At 50.6% G+C, this 23,400-nt stretch overlaps 1 protein-coding gene across 1 annotated transcript in view; it reads right to left on the bottom strand.

Annotated features, from left to right (window-relative positions):
- The window catches only part of LOC135914757 (cubilin-like), a 294,278-nt gene that overhangs the window by 184,957 nt on the left and 85,921 nt on the right, over nucleotides 1-23,400 (bottom strand). Inside the window, exons 5-7 of the mRNA XM_065447679.1 lie at nucleotides 21,078-21,209; nucleotides 18,968-19,207; nucleotides 17,142-17,258 (exon numbers count right to left, since the gene is read on the bottom strand). Of these exons, the coding sequence (XP_065303751.1) occupies nucleotides 17,142-17,258; nucleotides 18,968-19,207; nucleotides 21,078-21,209 (489 nt within the window). The remainder of the gene's footprint in view (nucleotides 1-17,141; nucleotides 17,259-18,967; nucleotides 19,208-21,077; nucleotides 21,210-23,400) is intronic.

The raw sequence follows: 23,400 nt of genomic DNA, 5'->3' as shown, positions 1-23,400 counted from the left end.
CTCCGACAACGGTGCGCTGTCGAGACGCGTAAGGTCGTTGTCCAACCTTTCACGCTTTCCCACGTACTTAGGGCAGTCACAAAGCACATGACCTATAGTCTCTGTCACGTTGCACACGTCACAGTGTGGAGACTCGGTGCGTCGCATGAGGCGCACGTATCCGCGCGTAAACGCTGCCCCCAGCCTTAGTCTGTGCAGAAGACTGGCACAGCTGCGTTGAATTTTCAGTGGTAGCCTAAAATTCATTGTAGGGTCCAATCTCTGGAGTCGTCTGTGGGGATTATCCGGATTGTCCCAGTGCTTTGCTGTCAATTTTCCGATGACACTGGAGAAGAGACAGTTAGCGTCCGCTCTTGAAAAAGGAATTGAAAGCAGTGACTCTCGTTCCTCGAGTGCTTTCTTCGCTTCGGTGTCGGCCAGTTCGTTGCCCTGTATCCCACAGTGACTGGAAATCCACTGAAATGTGATATGGTGGCCATTTTCTTGCGCTAAAGTGTAGAGCTCGGCAGTTTGAAGAGCCAACACTCTGTGAGCGCTTTCTTTCAACACCACTCTAAGTAGTTGAAGAGCCGATTTTGCGCCACTGAAGACTGTCCATATTTGAGGAGGCTGTCGCGAAATATACTGAACGGCCTCTCTGATTGCCACTAGTTCCGTAGATGTTGTAGTCGTCGTGTTATGCAGACGAAACCGTCGAATGACTTGATGTGCAGGCACGACGCAAGCCGCACCAGACGCATAAAACGAGACCGATCCGTCTGTATACACGCTCACCGCGGAGTCATATTCTTTCAACATATATTCAAGCATTAAATGTCTGAGGCCAATGGTAGGTATTCGCGACTTTCTTTAGAAATTCTGGGAATAGATAGACGTACCGGTATTTTTGTTGTGAAACTTATTAAGAGGTACAAAATGAAGATTGTACAGGTGTACGCCCCTACATCAAGCTTCTATGAACACGTGGAATCGGCGATGGATAGAGTGAAAACTAAATACACTATACTAATGGGCGACCTTAATGCCAAGGTAGGCAAGAAGCAGGCTGGAGACAAGGCAGTGGGGGAATATGGCATAGGCACTAGGAATATCAGGGGATAGTTATTAGTAGAGTTTGCGGAACAGAATAATATGAGGACAATGAATACCTTCTTCCGCAAGCGGGATAGCCGAAAGTGGACGTGGAGGAGCCCGAACGGCGAGACTAGAAATGAAATAGACTTCATAATCTGCGCTAACCCTGGCATCATACAAGATGTGGACGTGCTCGGCAAGGTGAGCTGCAGTGACCACAGGATGGTAAGAACTCGAATTAGCCTAGACCTTAGAAGGGAACGCAAGAAACTGGTACATAAGAAGCCGATAAATGAGTTAGCGGTAAGAGGGAAAATAGAGGAATTTCAGATCAAACTACAGAACAGGTATTCGGCTTTAACTCAGGAAGAGGACCTTAGTGTTGAAGCAATGAACGACAATCCTGTGGGCATCATTAAGGAGTGTGCAATGGAAGTCGGTGGTAACTCCGTTAGGCAGGATACCAGTAAACTATCGCAGGAGACGAAAGATCTGATCAAGAAACGCCAATGTATGAAAGCCTCTAACCCTACAGCTAGAATAGAACTGGCAGAACTTTCGAAGTTAATCAACAAGCGTAAGACAGCTGACATAAGGAAGTATAATATGGATAGAATTGAACATGCTCTCAGGAACGGAGGAAGCCTAAAAACAGTGAAGAAACTAGGAATTGGCAAGAATCAGATGTATGCATTAAGAGACAAAGCCGGCAATATCATTACTAATATGGATGAGATAGTTCAAGTGGCTGAGGAGTTCTATAGAGATTTATACAGTACCAGTGGCCCCCACGACGACAATGGAAGAGAAAATGGTCTAGAGGAATTCGAAATCCCACAGGTAACGCCGGAAGAAGTAAAGAAAGTCTTGGGAGATATGCAAAGGGGGAAGGCAGCTGAGGAGGATCACGTAACCGCAGATTTGTTGAAGGATGGTGGGCAAATTATTCTAGGGAAACTGGCCACCCTGTATACGCAATGCCTCATAGCGTAGAGCGTACCGGAATCTTGGAAAAACGCTAACATATTCCTAATCCATAAGAAAGGGGACGCCAAAGACTTGAAAAGTTATAGACCGATCAGCTTACTGTCCGTTGCCTACAAACTATTTACTAAGGTAAGCGCACATAGAATCAGGAACACCTTAGACTTCTGTCAAGCAAAGGAGCAGGCAGCATTCCGTAAAGGCTACTCAACAATAGATCATATTCACACTATCAAACAGGTGATAGAGAAATGTGCGGACCAACCCTTATATGTAGCTTTCATTGATTACAAGAAAGCATTTGATTCTGTCGAAACCTCAGCAGTCATGGAAGCATTACGGAATCAGGGTGTAGACGAGCCGTATGTAAAAATACTGAAAGATATCTATAGCGGCTCCACAGCCACCGTAGTCCTCCATAAAGAAAGCAACAAAATCGCAAAAAAGAAAGGCGTCAGGCAGGGAGATACGATCTCTCCAATGCTATTCACAGCGTGTTTACAGGAGGTATTTAGAGACCTGGATTGGGAAGAAATGGGGATAAAAGTTAATGGAGAATACCTTAGTAACTTGCGATTCGCGGATGATATTGCCTTGCTTAGTAACTCAGGGGACCAATTGCAATGCATGCTCACTGACCTGGAGAGGCAAAGCAGAAGAGTTGGTCTAAAAATTAATCTGCAGAAAACTAAAGTAATGCTTAACAGTCTCGGAAGAGAACAGCAATTTATAATAGGCAGCGAGGCACTGGAAGTCGTAAGGGAATACATCTACTTAGGGCAGGTAGTCACTGCGGATCCGGATCATGAGACGGAAATAATCAGAAGAATAAGAATGGGCTGGGGTGCCTTTGGCCGGCATTCTCAGATCATGAACAGCAGGTTGCCATTATCCCTCAAGAGAAAAATGTATAATAGCTGTGTCTTACCAGTACTCACCTACGGGGCAGAAACCTGGAGGCTTACGAAAAGGGTTCTACGGGCGACGCAACGAGCTATGGAAAGAAGAATGATAGGTGTAACGTTAGGGGATAAGAAAAGAGCAGTTTGGGTGAGGGAACACACGCGAGTTAATGACATCTTAGTTGAAATGAAAAGAAATGGGCATGGGTAGGACATGTAATGAGAAGAGAAGATAACCGATGGTCATTAAGGGTTACGGACTGGATTCGAAGGGAAGGGAATCGTAGCAGGGGGTGGCAGAAAGTTAGGTGGGCGGATGAGATTAAGAAATTTGCAGGGACGGCATGGCCACTATTAGTACATGACCGGGGTTGTTGGAGAAATATGGGAGAGGCCTTTGCCATGCAGTGGGCGTAACCAAGCTGATGATGATGATGATGACCGGTATTTTGGACATTACCCATGGGGGCATACGTGGGAGGTCAGGCGGTGCAAAGAATGCTGGTATGGCAGATTCTTGACATTTAACGGCTCTTGAAAAAGTGGAGTCCGGCCGTATATCGGGTATTGTCAATAAGGGATGGCGCCCATGACGGCACAGAAGTCGCAGGAATACTCGAAGAGGTTCGCATCGTAGATAGACAGGTAAAGGGGCGACGCGAGCCTCCTCAATTGTTCCGTGGGTTCAGGTGCAACGTGGAACACCGAGACATGTTTTCAGCATCTGTGCCTGGGCACTTTCCAGCGTACGCAAACATGACGGGCTCATACTTTATAAAACTGGCAGGCTATACCGAATGTATCCGACGTAGAGAGCCTGGTACAGCCGGAGTAGCGAATGCTCAGATGGACCCCACTTCATACCAGCCCGAAAGCGAAAAATTTGAGCAAGCCCAGTTAATTTTTCTTTAAAATTGCCACATGTTTCGACCATGAAACACCGCGGTCAATGACAACGCCAAGGTATTTGTGGTGGGTGACATATGGTATGGCATTTCCATTGATCATAATTTATTACCAACACATAAGCTTCCCTGTGAACGCTATCGCAGCGCACTTGTCTGGAGCCAGTTGCAGTCCTTGGCACTGCAGGTACTGAGACGTTAAAGAAACAGCTCGCTGCAATCTGGCACGAATTTGCGGTCGCGTGACTGCGGATGCCCATATGCATATGTCGTCTGCGTAGGTACTGATGCGTACTGTATCAGGAATTATTTTCGCAAGGCCAATAAGGGCAACATTGAAAATAGTTGGGCTGAGAACTCCTCCTTGAAGCACTCCACGGACCACAGCGTGTCTTGTCGTTTTGCCATCATTCGTGGACATGAAGACTGTACGACCATCTCGGTAATTTTCAATCCACATGTAGAGACGGCCGCCGATGCCCAAATTACTGAGGGCATCAAGAATGGCTTCTTGTAGTACATTGTCATAAGCTCCTTTTATGTCTAAGAAAACTGCTCCTACAAGTCGGTGTCGCTTTTTTTCGTGTTTTATCGTGGACACGAGATCAATGACCCATTCTATTGCAGACCGGCAACGTCTAAATGCGGTCATCATTTCAGCATAAAGCTCATTCTTTTCCATTAACCATTCTAATCTAGAGAGCACCATCCGTTCCATCACCTTACCGACACAGCTAGCTAAAGCTACTGGCCGGTAAGACGACATTTCGTAAGGTGATTTTCCTGGCTTTAGGAGGGCCACCAAACGGCTGGTTTTCCACTGCTTCGGGACTGTACTGGATGACCACGTGGCGTTATAGTATGAAAGCTGGACCTTCTGACCTTCCATTCCAAGGTGGCACAAAGCAGTATATGAAATACCGTCAGGTCCAGGGGCAGAAGATCGTCTCGACGCAGTAAGTGCAGCTTCCGATTCCGGTATCGTGAAAGGAAGGTCAAGACGATCGTCTTTAGGAGGCAGCATGGGTCGACCCAATGTTGGACATGCTGAAACATCGGTACGGGTGACTCTCTTACAGAAGTCTTCGGCAACCTGCACTTCCGTCAGAGATTGGTGAAGTGCTAAAGCACGGAAAGGCTGTTTTTGCTGAAGAGGGGCACGAAGGCTTCGTACTATCTGCCAGATCCTAGAAAGTGGCTTTCGAGGATCCAGAGACGAACAGAAGGTCCTCCACCGTTGTTTTCCCATTTTTTGAAGGTGACGCCATATTTTTCGTTGAGCTCGTCCACATAAGACAAGGTCTAATGACGATTGAGTTCGCCTAGCTTCCTTTCTGCTCAACGACGGATCGCTCGGAGCCGTTCATATTCAATACCAATCACCGTTCTCGATGTAGGTGCACTGATGAACTTAGTTGTCTTCTGCACTGATGATATAATATTATCTTCTATATCAGATGGTGAAGTGATGTCTCCGCAGTACTCTTCGGCAGATGTAGAGAATGTGGACCAATCAGTGCAGCGTACAGCAGATGCAGTTGATTGCACAAACCACTTCATCTGCACATATGTTGGTATATGATCGCTCCCATGCGTTTCTATGTCCAAGCAGCAGTTGACTAAGGGCAGGAGGCTCTGAGATACAATAGTGAGGTCTAAGCAACTTCCGTAGGTAGTGCCACGGATGTAAGTTGGAGATGCATCGTTGATGGCAGCCAGACCTTCAGTGTCTATGAAGTCCAACAAGTTCCTACACCGAAAGTTCATTGCGGCATTTCCCCAGTAAGGATGATGAGCATTGAAGTATCCGATAACAACATGAGGGACCGGGAAACTTTGTAACCCAGTGGATAGATAAGAGAGTTCAAGTCTTTGTCTAGGAGGTATGTAGGCGCCGATGATCGAAAACACATTTAGTTTATGTATTAGTGTCACACACACATATTCATTGCCGTCATATGGAGTGATCGTGTTCCGCACTAACGTCATGTCACTGCGTATACACATTAACACTTTGCTCTTGTGTCCATCTTCACGTGACCAAACCTTAACGTATCCGGGAAGGCGAAATTCCGACGTGAGATTTGGCTCGCATATCATGATCACTGGGAAGTGGTATTTGAAGACTGGTTGCCTAAAGTCAGACATGCGGCCGCATAGACCTCGAGCATTCCATTGCATTATAACACAATGATGCATCTTCTGTTCCAATGTTCAGTGTTTTATCGTGAGAACCATGATTACCGCCCTTATTTTAGAGCCGCTAATAGCGGCTCCATAGCATCTAACGCCTTCACGACGGATAGTGCAGTTGGCGTAGCCAATCCGGAGAGTAATAGACGCATAGTGTTTACTAGCTGTTTAAGCATGTCTATCAGCTTTTCATTTCCAAGCCTTTCATTACCCTCCCGGCACTTGGGGAGCGCCGAAGGAGTACCTCCTCCGGAAGCCCTTAGTGGTAGCGAAGGCCACTTTACAGCCGAAGAGGTTGGACGCACGTTGGATGACGCCTCATTCCTTGACGGGGGCGGAGATACTGGGGGAGGCGCATCTTGTGTGTGCCGGCCTTGCTCTCTCTGTGGCACGTTTTGCATCCAAGTACTCAAAGGAAGTGCCTCTTTCCCCCGGGGCTTGCTCTGGGAGTGGCGACGTCTTTGCCGCAACCGGCGCCTTTTCTTGCGGACTGAATCGGCAGCCTCCTTGTACCATTTTTCTCAGAATTTGCCTCTCCTCTTCCATTTTGGGGCAGTCCTTGGATGTCGCTTCATGGGCTCTGGAGCAATTTGCACATTTCATGGCGTCAGTCTCACAGGAGTCTACCTGATGAGCACCACCACATCTTCGGCACGACTTAGGATTCTTACACACAGCACTCACGTGGCCCAGTTTGAAACACTTGTGACACCGTAATGGTCGGGGTACATATAGACATACTGAGTGCCTCCCATAACCTACTTTGACCGATGCTGGCAAAAGTCTGACTCGAACACCAACTTGATGCACCGGGAGCGGCTGAATCGGTGGATGTCGAGGACTCGCACTGTCGACGATAAAAGACATCGCAGGTATTCATCCTTTATCTCAATGTCCACATATGATACCACACCAGTGCAGGTATCTTTGCCGTACGCTAGGAATGAGCGAACTGGGATGTTGCGAACCCCTTGCATGCCTTTCAAAGCCTCCAATACTGCATGAGAATTCACGTTCACCGTCAGAATGTTCTTCCGAGCATTAATGTGGATCTCTCTCACATGTCCTGAGGCTATTCGATCGAAGTATTTGGTCAGCGATTGTCTGTTCAACGAATTCATATTCGTACCTTCTGTAGTTGGGGTGTAGCCCATGGAGAAGACCCGTTCGTCACATCTGCTTTTATGAGTACAATCACTGCCTGCTGACGTCCGGCGAAGCTTGCGCTTAAAGTGGCGCGATTGGACTAGCGTGTAATCACTGTCCGATTACATCTCTGCCGCTGTGGAGCTGTCATATGAAACGGGAAGCCTATAGTTGGTGATGTCGTGGTTTCCAACGGACAGGGCTACCGCCGCGGGACTCGCCTTGCCATGAGGGCGCGGAGGTCCTCCGTCCTCCATTCCGGAGGACGACGTCTTCGGGGAAGCTCCTGATATGCAGAAGTCGCACAACTTTGAAGAATCACAGAACAAGGACATCCGTTACGCACTTCTTCGTGCGGTACCGCTGCGTCTAGCAGCTCCGGGGTTTCTAGTAATGACAGTCTCGGTTTGCGATAGCGGCGCACAGGGCGCGCCTCCGGAGGCGACCGCCGCCCAGCTCACTTGTGGGAGGTTGGACCATCCTCTTCCTCCTTTTGCTGCAGCCGCATAGCCGGCACGGGCCGTCGACCTGCTTCAAAACCTCGCCGAGCGGGTGTGGGAGCCGGTGCGAGAGCGGGCCCGAGAACGAGTGCGGCTACGCGCGCGGCTCTCCCTCGAGGACGAGCGGCGCGCTGTCGCCGCTGCCTCGTGTCGGTGGGGTGTGTCGTTGGTAGCCCTCCTCGCCGTGGTCGTAGGTGCTGCTGCTGCCGTAAGCGGCTGCAGCCTCCTCGTGCATTCTGCGTTCCCATATTCGCCGCTTGACTAGGTACGGTGTCTTGTACTTGGCTTTGCACTTGTGGTCCCCGGTGAGGTGACCCTTTCCACACAGTTGGCAGACCGGCTCGCACCGATGATCGCCGGGCGGGTTGCTGCATCCGCACCCAAGGCACTTCTTGTCGTTCGGGTTGGGGCACACGTCGGTCCTGTGTCCCAGACGACCGCACTCATGGCACATGTCGATTTGTTTCCTTTAGAGAGAGCACCTCATCACCATCCCTCCGTAGGTCACGTAACGGGCTCCGTAGTAGCCGTCGAAGAGGATGATCACCTTGGTCGTGTTCCCCATGCGCTTGGTACGCAGGACGTTCGGTTCACACTGGTTGTTCACGAGGTTTCTCACGACGTCCGACGGCCTTTCGTCTAGCGATATGCCCCTGATGAGGCCTTGGACGTGTTCTCCGGAGCCGCTCTGTATGCGCTTGCTTCGAACTCGTGGTAGCCGACGCGCAGCTTGCAAATGTTGCAGTATCGTCTCGCGATCTTCGACGGAGTGCTCACTACACACACACATTTTGACGCCCGTTGAGCCAAACGCTGTCCTCCTCGTCTGCCTCACGTCCCACCCCTGCTGCATTGCGGATGCAGCAGTGGACGCAGTCCTTCTGGTAGTTCGACACGTTGATGCCGTCCCGGGGTCGCCCGACGATCTTGTAGTCGTCCATGGGTAGGTTTGGCATTCAGCTCGCCATGGTGATCTTCCGCGCGTAATGCGTCGCTTTCTTTATAGACGCCGCCCTCTTGGAGGACGCTATCGTGGCTTGCTGATTCGTCGTCGGGCCGTTATCTCTCGCCACCTTCTTGGTGTTACGCTTGATCTCGCACCATCCCTGCTGTTTTCCGAGCTCCGTCGGCGATATTTCCTCCCCTTCGACTTGCACGACTTCCATCTCGGGAGCCGGCGCAACGGATCCGGGCTCCGATGACGCTTAGGCCTCCCGTGCTTTGTCTACCAGCCTGGCTGACGTGCTGGCGTGGTGGCATGGAAAATCTTCGAAAAGTGGCCGGAAAACAGGCTCACCTGCAGAAATCTGGTATCGAGAGAGTCCGTAGAGCGTTCGCGAGCACATGAGAATACCGTGACCAGGATAGCTTTAGAGAATTTGCCGAAAACCATAGAAAGCTTGCGGAGCGGATGCGACGTGCGTCCACACTCAGTGGCCCCCTAGCGGCAATCCGTGGTGTGGGTAGACAAAAGTTTTGTTTTAAGGGCAAAAAACTTAGGTGTTTCTGCATTGTCATGAAACCGTTCAATATCACGCCCCTTTCTATCACCAAGTCGATACGACTGAGAGATACCTACGAGGCTACTATATATTATACAGGTATTATAAGGTGGTGATTTAGTATTTGATTACTGGGTACAGATACACGTTGACTGGTACTATACTGTGTGGGTCAGAATTCTGACCGTTACATATAGGCCGGCCTGCTGGAACTTTTCTTTTTTTGCAACGCCGCCGTAGACGCTACGCAAAATTAGTTCTAGAAATCCGAAAGTTACTTCATCGCCTAGTCGAGCAAAGACATGACGTCATATTTCAGTGGCGCCCTGCCACTGGAGGGAAGACGACGAAGTGACTGCGAGCCAGGACGCGTCGCGTCGAAGCCCCGCAATTTGCTCAAATTAAGTGTGATTTTTGCGAAACCAGTGCCATCGCACCGCGGCATCACGTTTATGAAGATATATGCTTCACATCAAGACCATTTTCGACCCTGTGAGTTTATTTTGTGCACTACCGCAAGGACTTTTATGCCCGAAGCGGGCGCTACGTCGGCTAACCCTAACGCTGTACCCGCCGACGATTTCGTCGCTTGGACGGACGCCGGGGCTCCCACCGGCACAGAGACATCTACCCAAGCCTTGCCAACGGCACTACAATGAATTACGAAGTGATCGGCCGAGAAATCGACCCCTCGGAGGTTTCCGTCAGGAACGGGTGGTGCGACATCGCCCCACGAAGAGCGACCAAGCCTAAGTCTAACCTCAACATGGCTGCCAACGTGGCAGCCTCCGGCGCCAGAGCGAAAGCCCCTAAGCCCATGTCGGCCCGTAAAGGAATCATCAAGGCAAGTAGAATGCCTTTACTCCCGCAAAACGAGACCAAAGTAGCAATTCGCATCCGCGGCGGACTGAACATCGCCAAAACAGGACACGTGGGAATTGTGCAAGCCATTCAAGAAGCAGCCGGACTCGAACCGATGCAGTGCGACGGGGACACGATTTGCCCCAACCTCAAACAGAACATCATGGTCGTGAGTTCCCCGCTACCCGAGAACGTCAATGGATATTTGAAAATTCAGAGCGTCACCATCGCCGGGCAGACGTACGAGGCCTTCTCCTACCAGACTGCACCGGACGACACGTGCAAGGGAGTCATTCGCAACATTCCGCTCCACCACACGCAAGAAACGATAACCAGGTCCATCGTCAACCCGAGAAACCCACTCGCACTGGCGGCGAAGCGCATTAAGGAAACCGGGACGGTGATCGTAGTTTTCGAAGGACACAAAGTTCCCAACCACGTGATGTACGGATGTGCATGGGTAGAGTGCTCGCTCTACAGGAAGCAGATCGCCATATGTCAGGCTTGCGGCAAACTAGGGCACCGAGCAGACGTATGCCCCACACCGGAGAAGCAGACTTGCAGGGATTGCGGCATTCCAGACCCCGGAGAAGATCACGCTTGTGAAGAAGTCTCTTGCGCGCTGTGCGGCGAGAAACACCCCACGGCCAGCAAGGAATGCAAGAGCAGATACCAGGTCCCGTACGTGGTACGCAAACGAAGAATCGAGAACAAGCAGGCAGCCATTGCGTCCAAGAAACTTCGAGAAAAAGCGACGAGTCTCTTAAGGCAGAACGGCGCGGGTGCGGCGCAGCATCTGGACGGACATCGCGAGCCCAGAGGACGCTCCAGATCCAGAGGGAGCTCGGGATCCCGATCGGCCAGCAGAGGTCGCAGGAGCCGCTCCCGCACACCCGGGAGCCGGGGCCGCTCCACCTCGGGCGTGCGCTTCGCACCCGCGGCCGGAGCTGACAGCTGGGCCCAGCGAGTCAAGGCGACAACGGGATGCCAGGCCTCGGCAACGGCAGGGACGCTGCCCACTAACTCCGGGCCACTGAGGGACCAATCACAGGTGAGCTTGCAAGCGCGGCCAGAGAATAATGTTCACAAAGACATCTTAGAGAGAATAAAAGCACTCGAGCACGAAAACGCTCAACTCAGACGCACAATGACAGAACTGGCTAACGAGAATAGATTGCTTAAAACGCAAATTAGCTCACCAACTGCACAGACACAGGACATGCACATGGACACTTCACCCAGTCCGAATCCCTCCAGCGTAGCGGAATCAGAAACGACTAGTCAAAGCCCACCCGCGAGCACACCAGCCACCAAGAAACGCAAGGTCAAGACCACGGAATGCGACACGCCTGCCAAGGACATAGACGGTAAATTGGACAAGATTCTTAGTACTCTAGGTCAACTACAATTCGATGTCGAGTCACTAAAGAAGGGGCACGACAGACTAGTAGAGGCGGTCGATGGCCTAACGAGCAGGGTAGAAGTGATGGAGAAGGGCTTCGGTGCCATGATCGAGGGCCTCGAAAGGACCGTCTTTACTCACTCCACGGCACCGGTCAACTCCCCTGCCTCCCCCATGGTCAGAAGGAACACTGCAACAAGCGATGTCGTCACACCCAAAATGGCGGTAAAGTCCGCAACCATAGTAGAAAGTAAAAATGGAGAAGGCAAATAAGCGAGAACCAGCCGAAAGGCACCAAGCGCAACCGAACAATCAAGGCAAGCTTCTAATCTGGCAATGGAATTGTCGCGGGTTCCGCAACAAGAAATCGGTCTTGCAACAGCACATCAGACACACTACAGAGAAGCCGGACATCATACTCATTCAAGAGACCAACACCGACACACCAACACTTCCGGGATATGAAACAATTGCCGTTCCACCAACAAAAGCCTGCAGCGGCGTAGCGACGTTTGTCAGTAACAGGCTCGCATGGGCCGAAATTGACAGAAGTAATCCGGACAGCAAATGCGAGCACTTGTTCATCGAAGTATTTCCCAAAGGCAAGAAGGCTAAGAGCATACTAGCACTGAACATGTACAGCAGCCCGAACCACAGAACGCAAAGTTTCAGAAGACTGTTGAAGAAGGCCAGGGACAAAGCCGGGGACAACCCACTGATTATTGCCGGAGATTTCAACGCCCCAAACGTAGAATGGGGCTACGGCGTCACCAGCGCCAAAGGCAGAAATCTTGCCACCGATGCGGAAGAGATGGGCCTCAACCTTATCACGTCCGCGCTCTGCCCTACCAGGATGGGCAACTCGGTCTCGAGGGACACCACCCCAGACCTCACATTCGTTCTCAGCACCGAGGGGGCCACCTGGCATAATACCGGCGACGACCTCGGCAGCGACCATTACATTGTGGAAACGTCAATAGCAATCGCCTTGAAACCACTACGAAAGTGGAGATACACGGATTGGGATGCGTTTAGACAGATAAGAAAGGAACGTACCGACAAGCCCGCTACACTAGAACAGTGGACGCAAGAACTAAAGGAGGACGCCCGCAATGCGACCAAGGAAATAGAAACCGATGTCCAGACAATCGGGATGGACGCTAAGCTCGCTCACATGCTGGAAGCGAAAAGATCCATACTGCAGAGATGGCGTACCCAGAGACTCAATAGAAGACTTAGGAAAAAGATCGCATTACTGAACAAGGACATTGAGCACCACTGTGTAGTACTCTCCAACCAACAATGGGACGAAGTATGTGCAAGGGCCGATGGCAGCGTGACATATGGAAAAACTTGGAACCTACTCAAACACCTTCTTAACAAAGGTCAAACCAGGAGCTCCCAGACCAAGGCGGCTGACAAGATAGCGAAACGTGAACTCAAAAACTACAGCGAGCAGGAATTTATGGCAAGACTTGCCGAAAGATACATGCCACTCTCGAGCAGCCACGAAAACGAGGCCGAGGCATCCGGTTCCCCGTACACGGGAGCTGACAACCCCGACCTCGATGAACCCTTCACCCTGGAAGAAATCAGGACCGTCCTTCAAAACTTGAATGGCACATCGGCCCCAGGTCCGGACGGTGTTAGTAACAAGGCCCTTCGTAACTTGGACGAAGACTCCGTCCGGTTCCTAGCGGATCAAATCAATCAGGTCTGGGCTTCCGGCAGGGTCCCACCGGAATGGAAGAACGCCACCACGGTTCTCATTCCAAAGCCCAACAAGCCCTCGGGCATCGAGAACCTCAGACCCATATCACTCACGTCGTGCGTGGGTAAGGCGGCGGAACACGCCATTCAGAACAGAATCTCCAGATTCCTCGAAACCAAGGGACTATTACCACACAGCCTAATCGGATTTAGACCCGGTCTATCAACTCAAGACACCATGATTTTAATCAAGCACCAAATCATTGATGACCCCATTAGAAACGCCAAGGCCATTCTTGGGTTGGATCTAGAGAAAGCGTTCGACAACCTCTCTCACCGATACATTGTGGACACCATTTCTAAACTCAACCTCGGAGCTAGGTTCCACTCGTACGTCAAGTCATTCTTGGATAACAGGACGGCTACGCTCCGATTTGCCGACCTCTCCACGGAGACTCTCTCGCTGGGGAGCAGGGGCACTCCCCAAGGCTCGGTCATCTCCCCTATGCTTTTCAACCTTGCCATGGCGGGACTTGCTGAGAAACTAGGGCAGATCCACGGGCTCGAGCATACCATATACGCAGATGACATCACCATGTGGGTGTCCAAAGGAACCCCGGGCATGGTGCAGGACATCTTGCAAGAAGCAGTGAACGCCATAGAAGAATTTCTAATTCCCACAGGACTCAGATGCTCGCCTACTAAGTCGGAGCTGCTCGTACGCAGACCCACGCAGAAGGGCCGCAGGCCATACTCGTCAGACTTCGATTACAATCAAGAAATTACCGTACGAACCACTTCGGGACACGCCATACCGTCCGTCGATAAAATCAGAGTCCTGGGTATGATCGTAGAGACTAAAGACGTCAATGCCTCTACGGTTCAAAAGCTCATCACCAAAACCAACAACGCTATTGGGCTGATCAGAAGAATTGGCAATAGACACAGGGGCCTCAGGGAACATAATCTCATCAAACTAATACACGCGTTCGTCACCTGTCACTTCGCATACGTTGCGGCAATGCTCAATTGGACACGATCTGAAAGAGATAGACTGAATGCCCAAATCAGAAAGGTCACCAAGCAAGCCCTCGGCATTCCAACCAGCACCAGCAACGAGAAGCTGGGGCACCTGGGCATGCACAACACCCTGGAAGAAATTGCCGAAGCCCAGCAGCGCGCCCAGCTTGCTAGGCTTTCGACGACGCCTCCGGGGCGCACGATCCTAGAGAAGCTAGGCTTTGCGCAAGGAGACATAGAAAAAGACTTTGCGGACCTCCCACGGGACATCCGCGCCAAGATCATGGTCCGCCCTATACCCAGAAACGTACACCCCGAAAACAACAGGGGCAGACGACAAGCGAGAGGACAATTCCTTCTTAACCAAGCCTTGGCGGACCGTGAACGCTCAGCTTTTGTGGACGCGGCGGCATACACGGGAAACAAAGCTTTCGCAGTGGCGGTTGTGGACGGCCGTGGATCCACAAGATATGCAGCCACGGTAATTGCAAGGAAGCCTGAGCAGGCCGAACAGGTTGCGATCGCTGTTGCGCGCACCGACGACAATCTTTCTCATATCTACAGCGACTCAATAGCCGCTATCAGAGCATTCCAAAAGGGCACGGTCTGCGCACAGGCTCTCAGGATTGTTTCAAAGAAAGAGATTAAGAACCACTTCATATACTGGTTCCCGGCACACTTAGGACCAAAGATCGGCGACGTCCCCAACCTTAACGAGGCGGCACACGAGGCTGCGCGCGCGCTTACAGACCGCGCGGCTTCACCCAACCACTCGGAGAATAAGGACGCGCCCACTACATACAATGAAATCACTAAACACTACTACCTACAACGCAGACAGTATAGCACGCCACACCGCACGCTCACTCGAGCTCAAGGGGTTACACTCAGAATGCTACAGACAGACACATACCCCACTCAAAACAGATTACACCATTACATGCCTGAGCTCTACGACAAGTCTCATTGCACCAATTGCAATACATCCCTTAACGTACATCATTTACTCTGGCCGTGCTCGCAAGCTCACGTAAACTACGACCAGGACAAGCGCAAGTTTGAAGAGGCAATCCGGAGTGAAGAACTCGCTCTCCAACTCTGGGCCGTCCAGCAGGTCCACGACGCCGCCAGGAAACTCAACCTCCCGGTTCCGTCGTGGGAGACGCCCACTCCATGAGAGCCCAAAGCTCTCGTGGCCTGCAGGACCTGAATAAAGTTGATTTCCTTCCTTCCCTGCCACTGCGGCGTAATGGGCAACGAACATGCTGAGGAAGCTGCCCGATCTGCTCATGAAGACGATGCGCAGGAACAAGTCCCGCTGTCAAGAACAGATACACGAGCGAAACTTCGAGTGCCTGAAAGCGACGTCACATAATCGTTGTGGAACACACCTATAGTTCCGAGCACCACGTCTTCATCGACTGGACTTGCCTTAAACTTAGTCCTCCACCTGCACTATCCCCGATCCGACACAGCGGCTCTTTACCGACTGTGGCATGGTGTCGCTTTTCCAAAATCCTTTGCTTTCCGCATCAAAAGCGGATAGTGCTGCATGTTACCACTGCGGCAACGAGGAAACAATCGAACATGTTCTTTGCCATTGTCCCCGATACAGCGCACACAGGCAGTCACTCGGGGCCGCGGTGGCGCGTCTTGAGGACCGGCCGCTTAAGGAGCAGATGGTCTTCAAACGCCGGACTCGACAGTTGTCACGCCATTAAACAGTCAAGGCACTCTTGAAATTTTCGCGTTCGAGTGGCCTGTTAGAGAGACTAGTTCTCACGGACGTTGCCAACCTCCTCTGTTTATTTTTCTCGTATTCACTTTTTCTCTCCATTGTTCTTTCCATCTTTCATTTTTCGTTCCCCTTCGCCAGTGCAGGGTAGCATACCAGAATTTTCTCCCGTTAACCTCCTTGCCTTTCCGAGCCCGCTTATCTCTTTCTATCTCTCTCTCTTTGCAACGCAAGCACTGCTGCGGTGCACAAACTTCTTCGCGCTATGGTGAGGATAACACCTGAACAAACCTGACAACGGCATAAAAACATCCATATGGCAACGGTTGTCAGCGTGACCGAGTGGACGGACAAGGCAAATTCAGTTTCTATCATCTAACTGCTGCCGCAGTAAAAAAGTTTGATAGAATGTGTCTGACTACAGGTCACAGACAGGAGATTCGACCACGGCTCTGACAGTCGTTTCAGAGTGGTAACTGTTGCCAACTTTTTGTCTACTTCCGACATCACGCTGACCTTACTCTTCTGGCATTTGAGCTCGAGTCTCCCAGCGGCAGCTGGTAGCCCGCTTGGTAGCGGCGTCGAGTTCTCGCGCATCTAATGCGGCTTCGATAGAACATCGCCCAAGTCGTAAGTTCAGCGAGAGCGCTGCCGCTTGCATAAAAAAAAAGACAAACGCAGAGGTCGACTCTTAAAGAAGCAAGCATGAGTAGCAAATGTTTACTGCCTCTTCTTGTTTCTTATCCGATACTTAAAAAAAGCGAAAAACAGCTTTACAAGTAAGACTAAACAATAAGTTCCGTTTCAATGGCTCACGGAGAAGCGAACGAATTTTCACTAGGGTTACCTTTTGAGATTGGCTCCACGTGGGAACATGATCAGAAAAATGAAACGCAGGTTTGAAAGCCACTAGAACATGAATTAGTAGTAAGTCTTGGTTTGGGTGTAGTGCTTTTCAGTCAATCGCTTAAGCAACTTTCGTTTGCCTGCGTGGACTACCCTTGCTGCCTGTTACATCACATCTCTCTTATAAAAAAAGAAAAGGAAAAAAATATACGTCTGACAATATTGTTAGGTATCAAATTATTCCAGGAACCACACAGGGAAAACAATTTACTACAGCGAAGGCGCCGACAGTAGCCAATGTCTGCGAGTGTTTGTTGAACATCTTTGGGTGCGTTTTGCAATTCAAGAAGGGAATACCTACCGCTTCCCGGGTAGCATGCGGTAATCTGGCGGGCCTTGATGTGAAAGCCACGTTTGTTGTTCTGGCTGTCGCTGCTGAAGTGCATCAGGAGTTGGTCACGGTTGAACATGAACACGCCTGTAAGAGGAAGAGTGCACGGCTGTTACTCTCGCAATGCGATATTCGTAACCGGCGCGTTCACTGTCGCTTAGCGTGTAGCCTTTACACTGCGCAAGTATCACTAACCTAATCCCTTATTTGGTGTGGCGCTCTATTCGATAGCTTCGAAATCACAGAGTGGGACGAGGTAAGGTCTTTTGTCGCGTACGTCAGCGTTCTGCCGTATCCTCGCCATTTGATGCTAATGGCGGCACGTAAGGCACGTCCACCGCAGTGGACGTGCCTTACAACGGCTCTGCAGAAAACGTCACGTTCGCTACTCTCACAGCCATTTGATACGAACTCTGTAGTCAAAACGACAAACATAAAGTCTCTGTAGTCATTATACAGCCAGATCATTCTACCAGTACTAAACTATGCAGCCCACGCCCCAGCCCGCGCCTCAAAATTAACGTGTTTCCAAGTTGATCGAGAGAGTGGTAACCGACGATGAGTCAATGGGATAGTGCAGGCGCGTACCGTTCATTCGTTGTGCTGCTGTAGACTTTGATAACAAGTGCAATAGTGTATTTAAGACTCTTACTCTCCATGGCGTAATTCATCGAGACAATTTACATGCAGTTGCCCCTGATGAGCGGAATATAAAGTGTACTTTATAATTGGCGTTTTATAGCAAGCAATGATTCCACCCATGAACCGAGTTGCTATATATATCTCAGGAAGCGCACATTCTCGGAAATTCGGAATTGTAAAGCTTATCTATCAGCTGGTAGATAATCTTTTTCTAAACACGGAGCGGCTATTTCACAGTCGTGATCTTTAAGAAATCCTGTCTTCTAACAGCTTCTCTTCCCACACCAATGATTCTCATGCATCCATAAATATGGGTAATGCCACCGTGAACAGCTTGGTGCCACCTACACAAGTCTTCGAGAAACGTACCCATTATTCCGTATTTAAGAGCGCAGGTGGTAGCCGGTGCACACGCTGTCGTGCCATCTGCGACCTCGCGAAACAGCAATGGCCAGCTTCTGGCCGTTTCAAAGAAAGCCCTAGAAAAGTGCGGTCGCAGATCTCGCGAAACCACTCGCCGCTACCCCCCGCTACACAGAGGAGGCAGGCGGGCATTTCGTCGCTGTTTGGGTCAAGGCCGAGGTGACCGTTTATTGAGGAGGGCGCAAGTATTTGGTGCACGCTTCTCGAGACGGGAAAAAAGCGTCGTCCTCTTGCAGTTATCGCTATGCGCGCACCTCGGCCACGGCTGGGAAGGTACCCACGTGAGTACATTAAGCGCGTAGTTTGCAAAGATGCGCCGCGCCGCGACGCCGCGGTTTAGGTTTCCGTGAGCATGTTTTAAACAAGCGGTCAAATTTCAAGTTCTTCGTGTGACACTTCGCTACTCACAAGTATTACACCCGCGGCATAAATAAGTCGACAATAAGTATTAGGCGCAAGCCACCCACACGCGCACGCGGTTAAGCAAGCGTCCACGTACACACATGTAATAACTCTCCAGGTGTCTGTCGTAGCGCCAGTGTAGATTTGGAACATTGATCCCCACGAATTTTTAACCAACACAAGCACGCATAAGACGCAGCTCCTTCGACGGAATTGTTTCCTTTGCGTATTGAGACAGAGGAGACTGCACATAGGGCAACTTAGAAGGCCCTATACAGGCCGCCCTGCAACCATGTCCACCCAAGTAGAGTGTGCGGGGCCCGACTCACGGACGGCGCCCGGCGTTATGGATCCGCACAGCTTCTGTCCGTCCACGTCGAGGTAGTCGTAGATGCAGCTGTCACTCTGCTCCAGCTCGAAGTGCAGGAAGGTGAGCTCGAGGCCACACACGGCGTCTGTGGCCCGGCGGATGTAGTACCAGCACTTCTGGTTGCTCGCGTACGACTCCGGGAAGCCCGGGCTCCACAGCTGAAACTCCTCGTGCGAGTGGCGCTCCTCGCATGGCCCCACTGCACCGCGGGGAGTGGTTAATGAAGAGACACGCACGCGACAACGGCGAGGGTGAAACTTAATAGCAAGTTAGAGGCGCCGAATGGGACTCCCAGGCCTAAAATACCTGCAAAAAATATTCTGCCCAGCTTCTTTTAAACTAAAATTTTTCACCAAACGGGTGGTGCTCCTTTGCGTGCCGAGTTTACTGAATATCGGGCTGAGTGTTGATCAGATCATTTCAACAGTTGGAACGAATCACGCTAGTTTTTTTTTAGCATTGTCCGGTCTACCTACGCAAGAAGCTGCATCTTAAACGGCCTTTGAGCTTTTGATTCTATCACTTGAAAGCAGCAAAGCCTTTATTTAGCGCCTTCCAACACGGATACAATGATATGAAAGTGTTCCACGTGCACTATAAGGTGTTGCAGGTCATTTGGGAAAGAAAGAGAGAGGGAGAAACGTCTTCCTTGTTAGGAATGAACCGTCGCACTGGTTCCCGGCCTACGACGCTCTGTTGCAGAAAACGAGTTGTAGTGTTCAATTCCCGGACGCGCCGACCAAATCTGAATCGGAGTATACAAATAAATAAATAAAAACGCTCATGCACTTAAATTCAGGCGGACGTTAAGCAACCCCTGGCGGTCAAAATTAATTCCAAGCTCTCCACACGGTGTTTTCCGCGACCCCAATCTTGCTTTGGGATTCTAAACCACAATATTCAAATAAAAAAGCCTTCCGAATCGCAATGTAACGCTTGTGTTACAAAGTGGTACAGGGAGTAGGCTTAATTGTCAGAGTCACAGGCGGCTCCGAGGACAGCTAGGAAGGAATGGCAACAGCCAAAGCACACACACACACATTCAAACATAAAAAGAGGAAATGCACTGACGCAGCTCTTGGAGGCAAGCGAGACCAAGCGTCCCTACAAATTTCAGACCGACTATCACAGCGCACTCAGTTTGGCTGGTGCGCCACGAAGCTGGCATGCTGCACGCGTCGCTCGATGAACTGCACGAGTGGAGACGGCAGAAGGTGCGAGACCTCTTGCAGACTCTTGTTCGTTGGCTGGTTGACGGGACCGGAAGACATGTTAGGTATCCTCGTGCGTTGGCGCTCGACCAGGTCCCTCCGACAACTGTTCACCTACTGAACGTTGGCGTCCGACCCAAGCCAACGCATCTTCCTTCTCGTTCCGCTTCTCAGCTCGGTCTGCCTTGCCGACGTGGTCTCTTCTCCTTCTGTAGGCTGCTTGAGCTATGCGTCATTTGCCGACTCACTGCGTACTCATCTACGACGTTCCGCGATTCATTGCTTTCTTCTTGATTTATTACTTTGCTACGTCGTATTTGCATATTTTTAACGTGCTTCGTCATTGTTTTCTGTACGCCGCAAGGCACAACACCACGTAACACAGGCTTCCGAGAGCGAGCGCAAGGGTGACGTGGCGTCGCGGCTATGCCCTCGCCCCTCACGCAACACCTGGCGCGCCATAGCAGCAGCAGGTGTCCCCTTTCGCACGCCCTGCTTCGTCGAGGCGCGCTCGTGACGTGGCGTCGCAGCCAATGGGAATTTAGGTGCCGTTTTTCGCTTGTCCAGACGACAGACGCCGGCTTTCTCGCTCAATGTGCCGCTTGACGCTTTCGCATAAAAAATGCGGATCAAGTTAAGGCTTATAAGGCACTCGCTTATTTCTAATAAACTTGTACCTGTTCGTAACATATAGACTTCAACGCGCCGCATGAGGCAAACGCATTCTCGAATTCTCGTCATTGATTCGTGGCCACATTTATACGTGTCTAGCTTTGCTTGGAATCACTTCGAAGTGATTTAGCGATGACTTCCTTCGAATCCTTTTTCTTCCTTTTTTTTTTACTGTCGCGCACTTACCCACATTCTTGCGTGTGTCACAGAAACCGGGCCGCCGGTTGACCTCGATCCAGAAACCCTTGCCGGAGACGAGCGGATTGGTGTGTAGGTAGAACGTCACCTCGTCACTCTCCTTAGGGAAGTCCACAATTTCTAGGAGAAGAAAGGTATAGAAAAAAAGTACAGTGGCAACATAGATCGAAGTTGCAGAATCGCAAGACGGTTTCCTGCAAAACTGTTAAGGTGACTTTTCGTACAGAAAGGCTGTTCGTGCATAGATTTAGTGCTACAAAGTTTAAACAGGATACAGGGAGTAGTTCTCGCTCAAGGCAGTTCTTTTGAAAGTTCGAAATGGATTGGGCAAAATATTAACGGAAAAATCTGATAATTACCGACAACCTTCCTAATTAGGCCTTGTACGTTTTTTACCTTTGCCCACATATTGCCCCCATAATTTCCCGCATCCCTTTTAACTTTCGCTGCTGATATGGCTTTGTATATATTTGTATGTTATCATATTGTCACGTGGTGGTGACGTTAAAGAACACAGTAGCAATACTGTGAAAGACAAAAATAACATTTATTGGGCACTTACACTTATAGCGCCACAATAGCGGCGAATACAGTCGGCGATCGTCGAAAATATGATCAGCGAGTCAAGCGCGTCGGATTTTATAGATCAGTCGTCGAATCTTCCAGAGTAATCGCTGGGACACGCATGCCTTTCACAAAGTTCTACGCCATTCGCGTCAGGCATGCATGCTATCAGATTACACAAGGTTCGGCGACAACAGACAGCGGATGGAAGCATCGACAACATTCTAGAAACTTCCGATACATGTAGACGCATCTTGCGCTGAGGTATAAAATTTCTTAGACGGTAAAAGCGTTCACCCGTAAATGATAAACGAGTTCACGTGTCAATATCTTGGGGTTTTACGTGCCCAAAAACCGCGATACGACTTTCGGTCCCATCCAAGGAACTTGTCTTACACGAGGCCCTTTTCTCAATGGCCAGACTTTTTGATGCCTGCCAGTCACGGTAGCGATAGATGAACGAAATGAAGGCCGTGGCGATGGTGAATCAAAAAACGGCACTTGCGTTAACAAAAAAAAGTTTTGCAATTAAAGGGCTTGCGCCGCAATTTCTGCACGATACTTCTCGTTCTCTTTACTTGGTCATCAACACAGGCGAAGCCGCACTCCCTCTGATGGCTCGATCAACCGGGAAATAAGAACTTAAAGCTGGAGGAAATTAATTCAGTTTATAGTCTGGCGAAACGTTGGCGCGCGCGCTGACGTTATCTTACGTTGGGGAGAGGTGAACCCTCCACAGTCCGGCGCGCCAACGTGGCTCTCGTACGCGGTGGTCCGTCAGACAAACGCCTACAACACATGCCAAGAAATGTCCTCCATAGTCCCTAGGCAGAGTCACATATTGAAGGAGCAAAAGCCCCCAGATTTTCTCTCTCGCGCTCGTTCTTACTCGCGCTTGCGCACAAATGGCTGGCGATCCCTCAAATGAACGTCTCGTGCAACATGCCGGACTCCGACGCTTGCGTTACCCAGAATGCTCCGCGTGTATGACCGGCAGAGTTTTTTGATCGGCGTGACGGGACTTGGAAGGGACAGACAGACAGACAGACAGACAGACAGACAGACAGACAGACAGACAGACAGACAGACAGACAGACAGACAGGCAGGCAGGCAGGCAGGCAGGCAGGCAGGCAGGCAGGCAGGCAGGTAGACAGACAGAGAACTTTTCTAATGTTCCTGAGGAACCGTGTTAGGGTACCTCCCTTTTCAGGGAGTCCCCGTAGCCGTCGCGGTTGGAACATCGTGGTCTTCCGCCCTGTCGCAGGCCCTCTGGACAGCCCTTAGTTGCTCTGAAAGGTCGCCGCTCTTAAGGGCTGCCTCCCAGTCGGTTAGAGTGGTGAGAAGGTGAGAAGCGAATCCCTGTACAGTCCTAAGTCGCCGCCCGTGAGTCCACCGGAAGTGCCGCGGTGTGTAAGACCTCGCGCACAGTCATAGGCCAACTCATTGGCGTTAACAACCTCAGAGTGCACATTGATTGCCATATGGGCCGGGAACCATTTGATGATATGAAAACCAGCAGCCCCCTCGCTGCCGAGGATGGCGGCTGCCTCCTTTGAGATCGAGCCGGAAGCAAACACTCGGGCTGCAGACCTGGAGTCTGTAAAGATATTGGGACGTAGAGGGTCCTTCAGTGCTATAGCTATATTAACCTGCTCGGCTACTGTTGCAGAAACCTTCCGCACGGATGCTGAGTTAACGAGAGTGTCATTAGAGTCAACCGAAACTACGGCATAGTGATCAGAGCGC

The sequence above is a fragment of the Dermacentor albipictus genome, unplaced genomic scaffold (genome assembly GCF_038994185.2).
Source record: "Dermacentor albipictus isolate Rhodes 1998 colony unplaced genomic scaffold, USDA_Dalb.pri_finalv2 scaffold_14, whole genome shotgun sequence".
Taxonomy (NCBI): domain Eukaryota; kingdom Metazoa; phylum Arthropoda; class Arachnida; order Ixodida; family Ixodidae; genus Dermacentor; species Dermacentor albipictus.
This window is presented reverse-complemented; position numbering and strand designations above follow the sequence as displayed.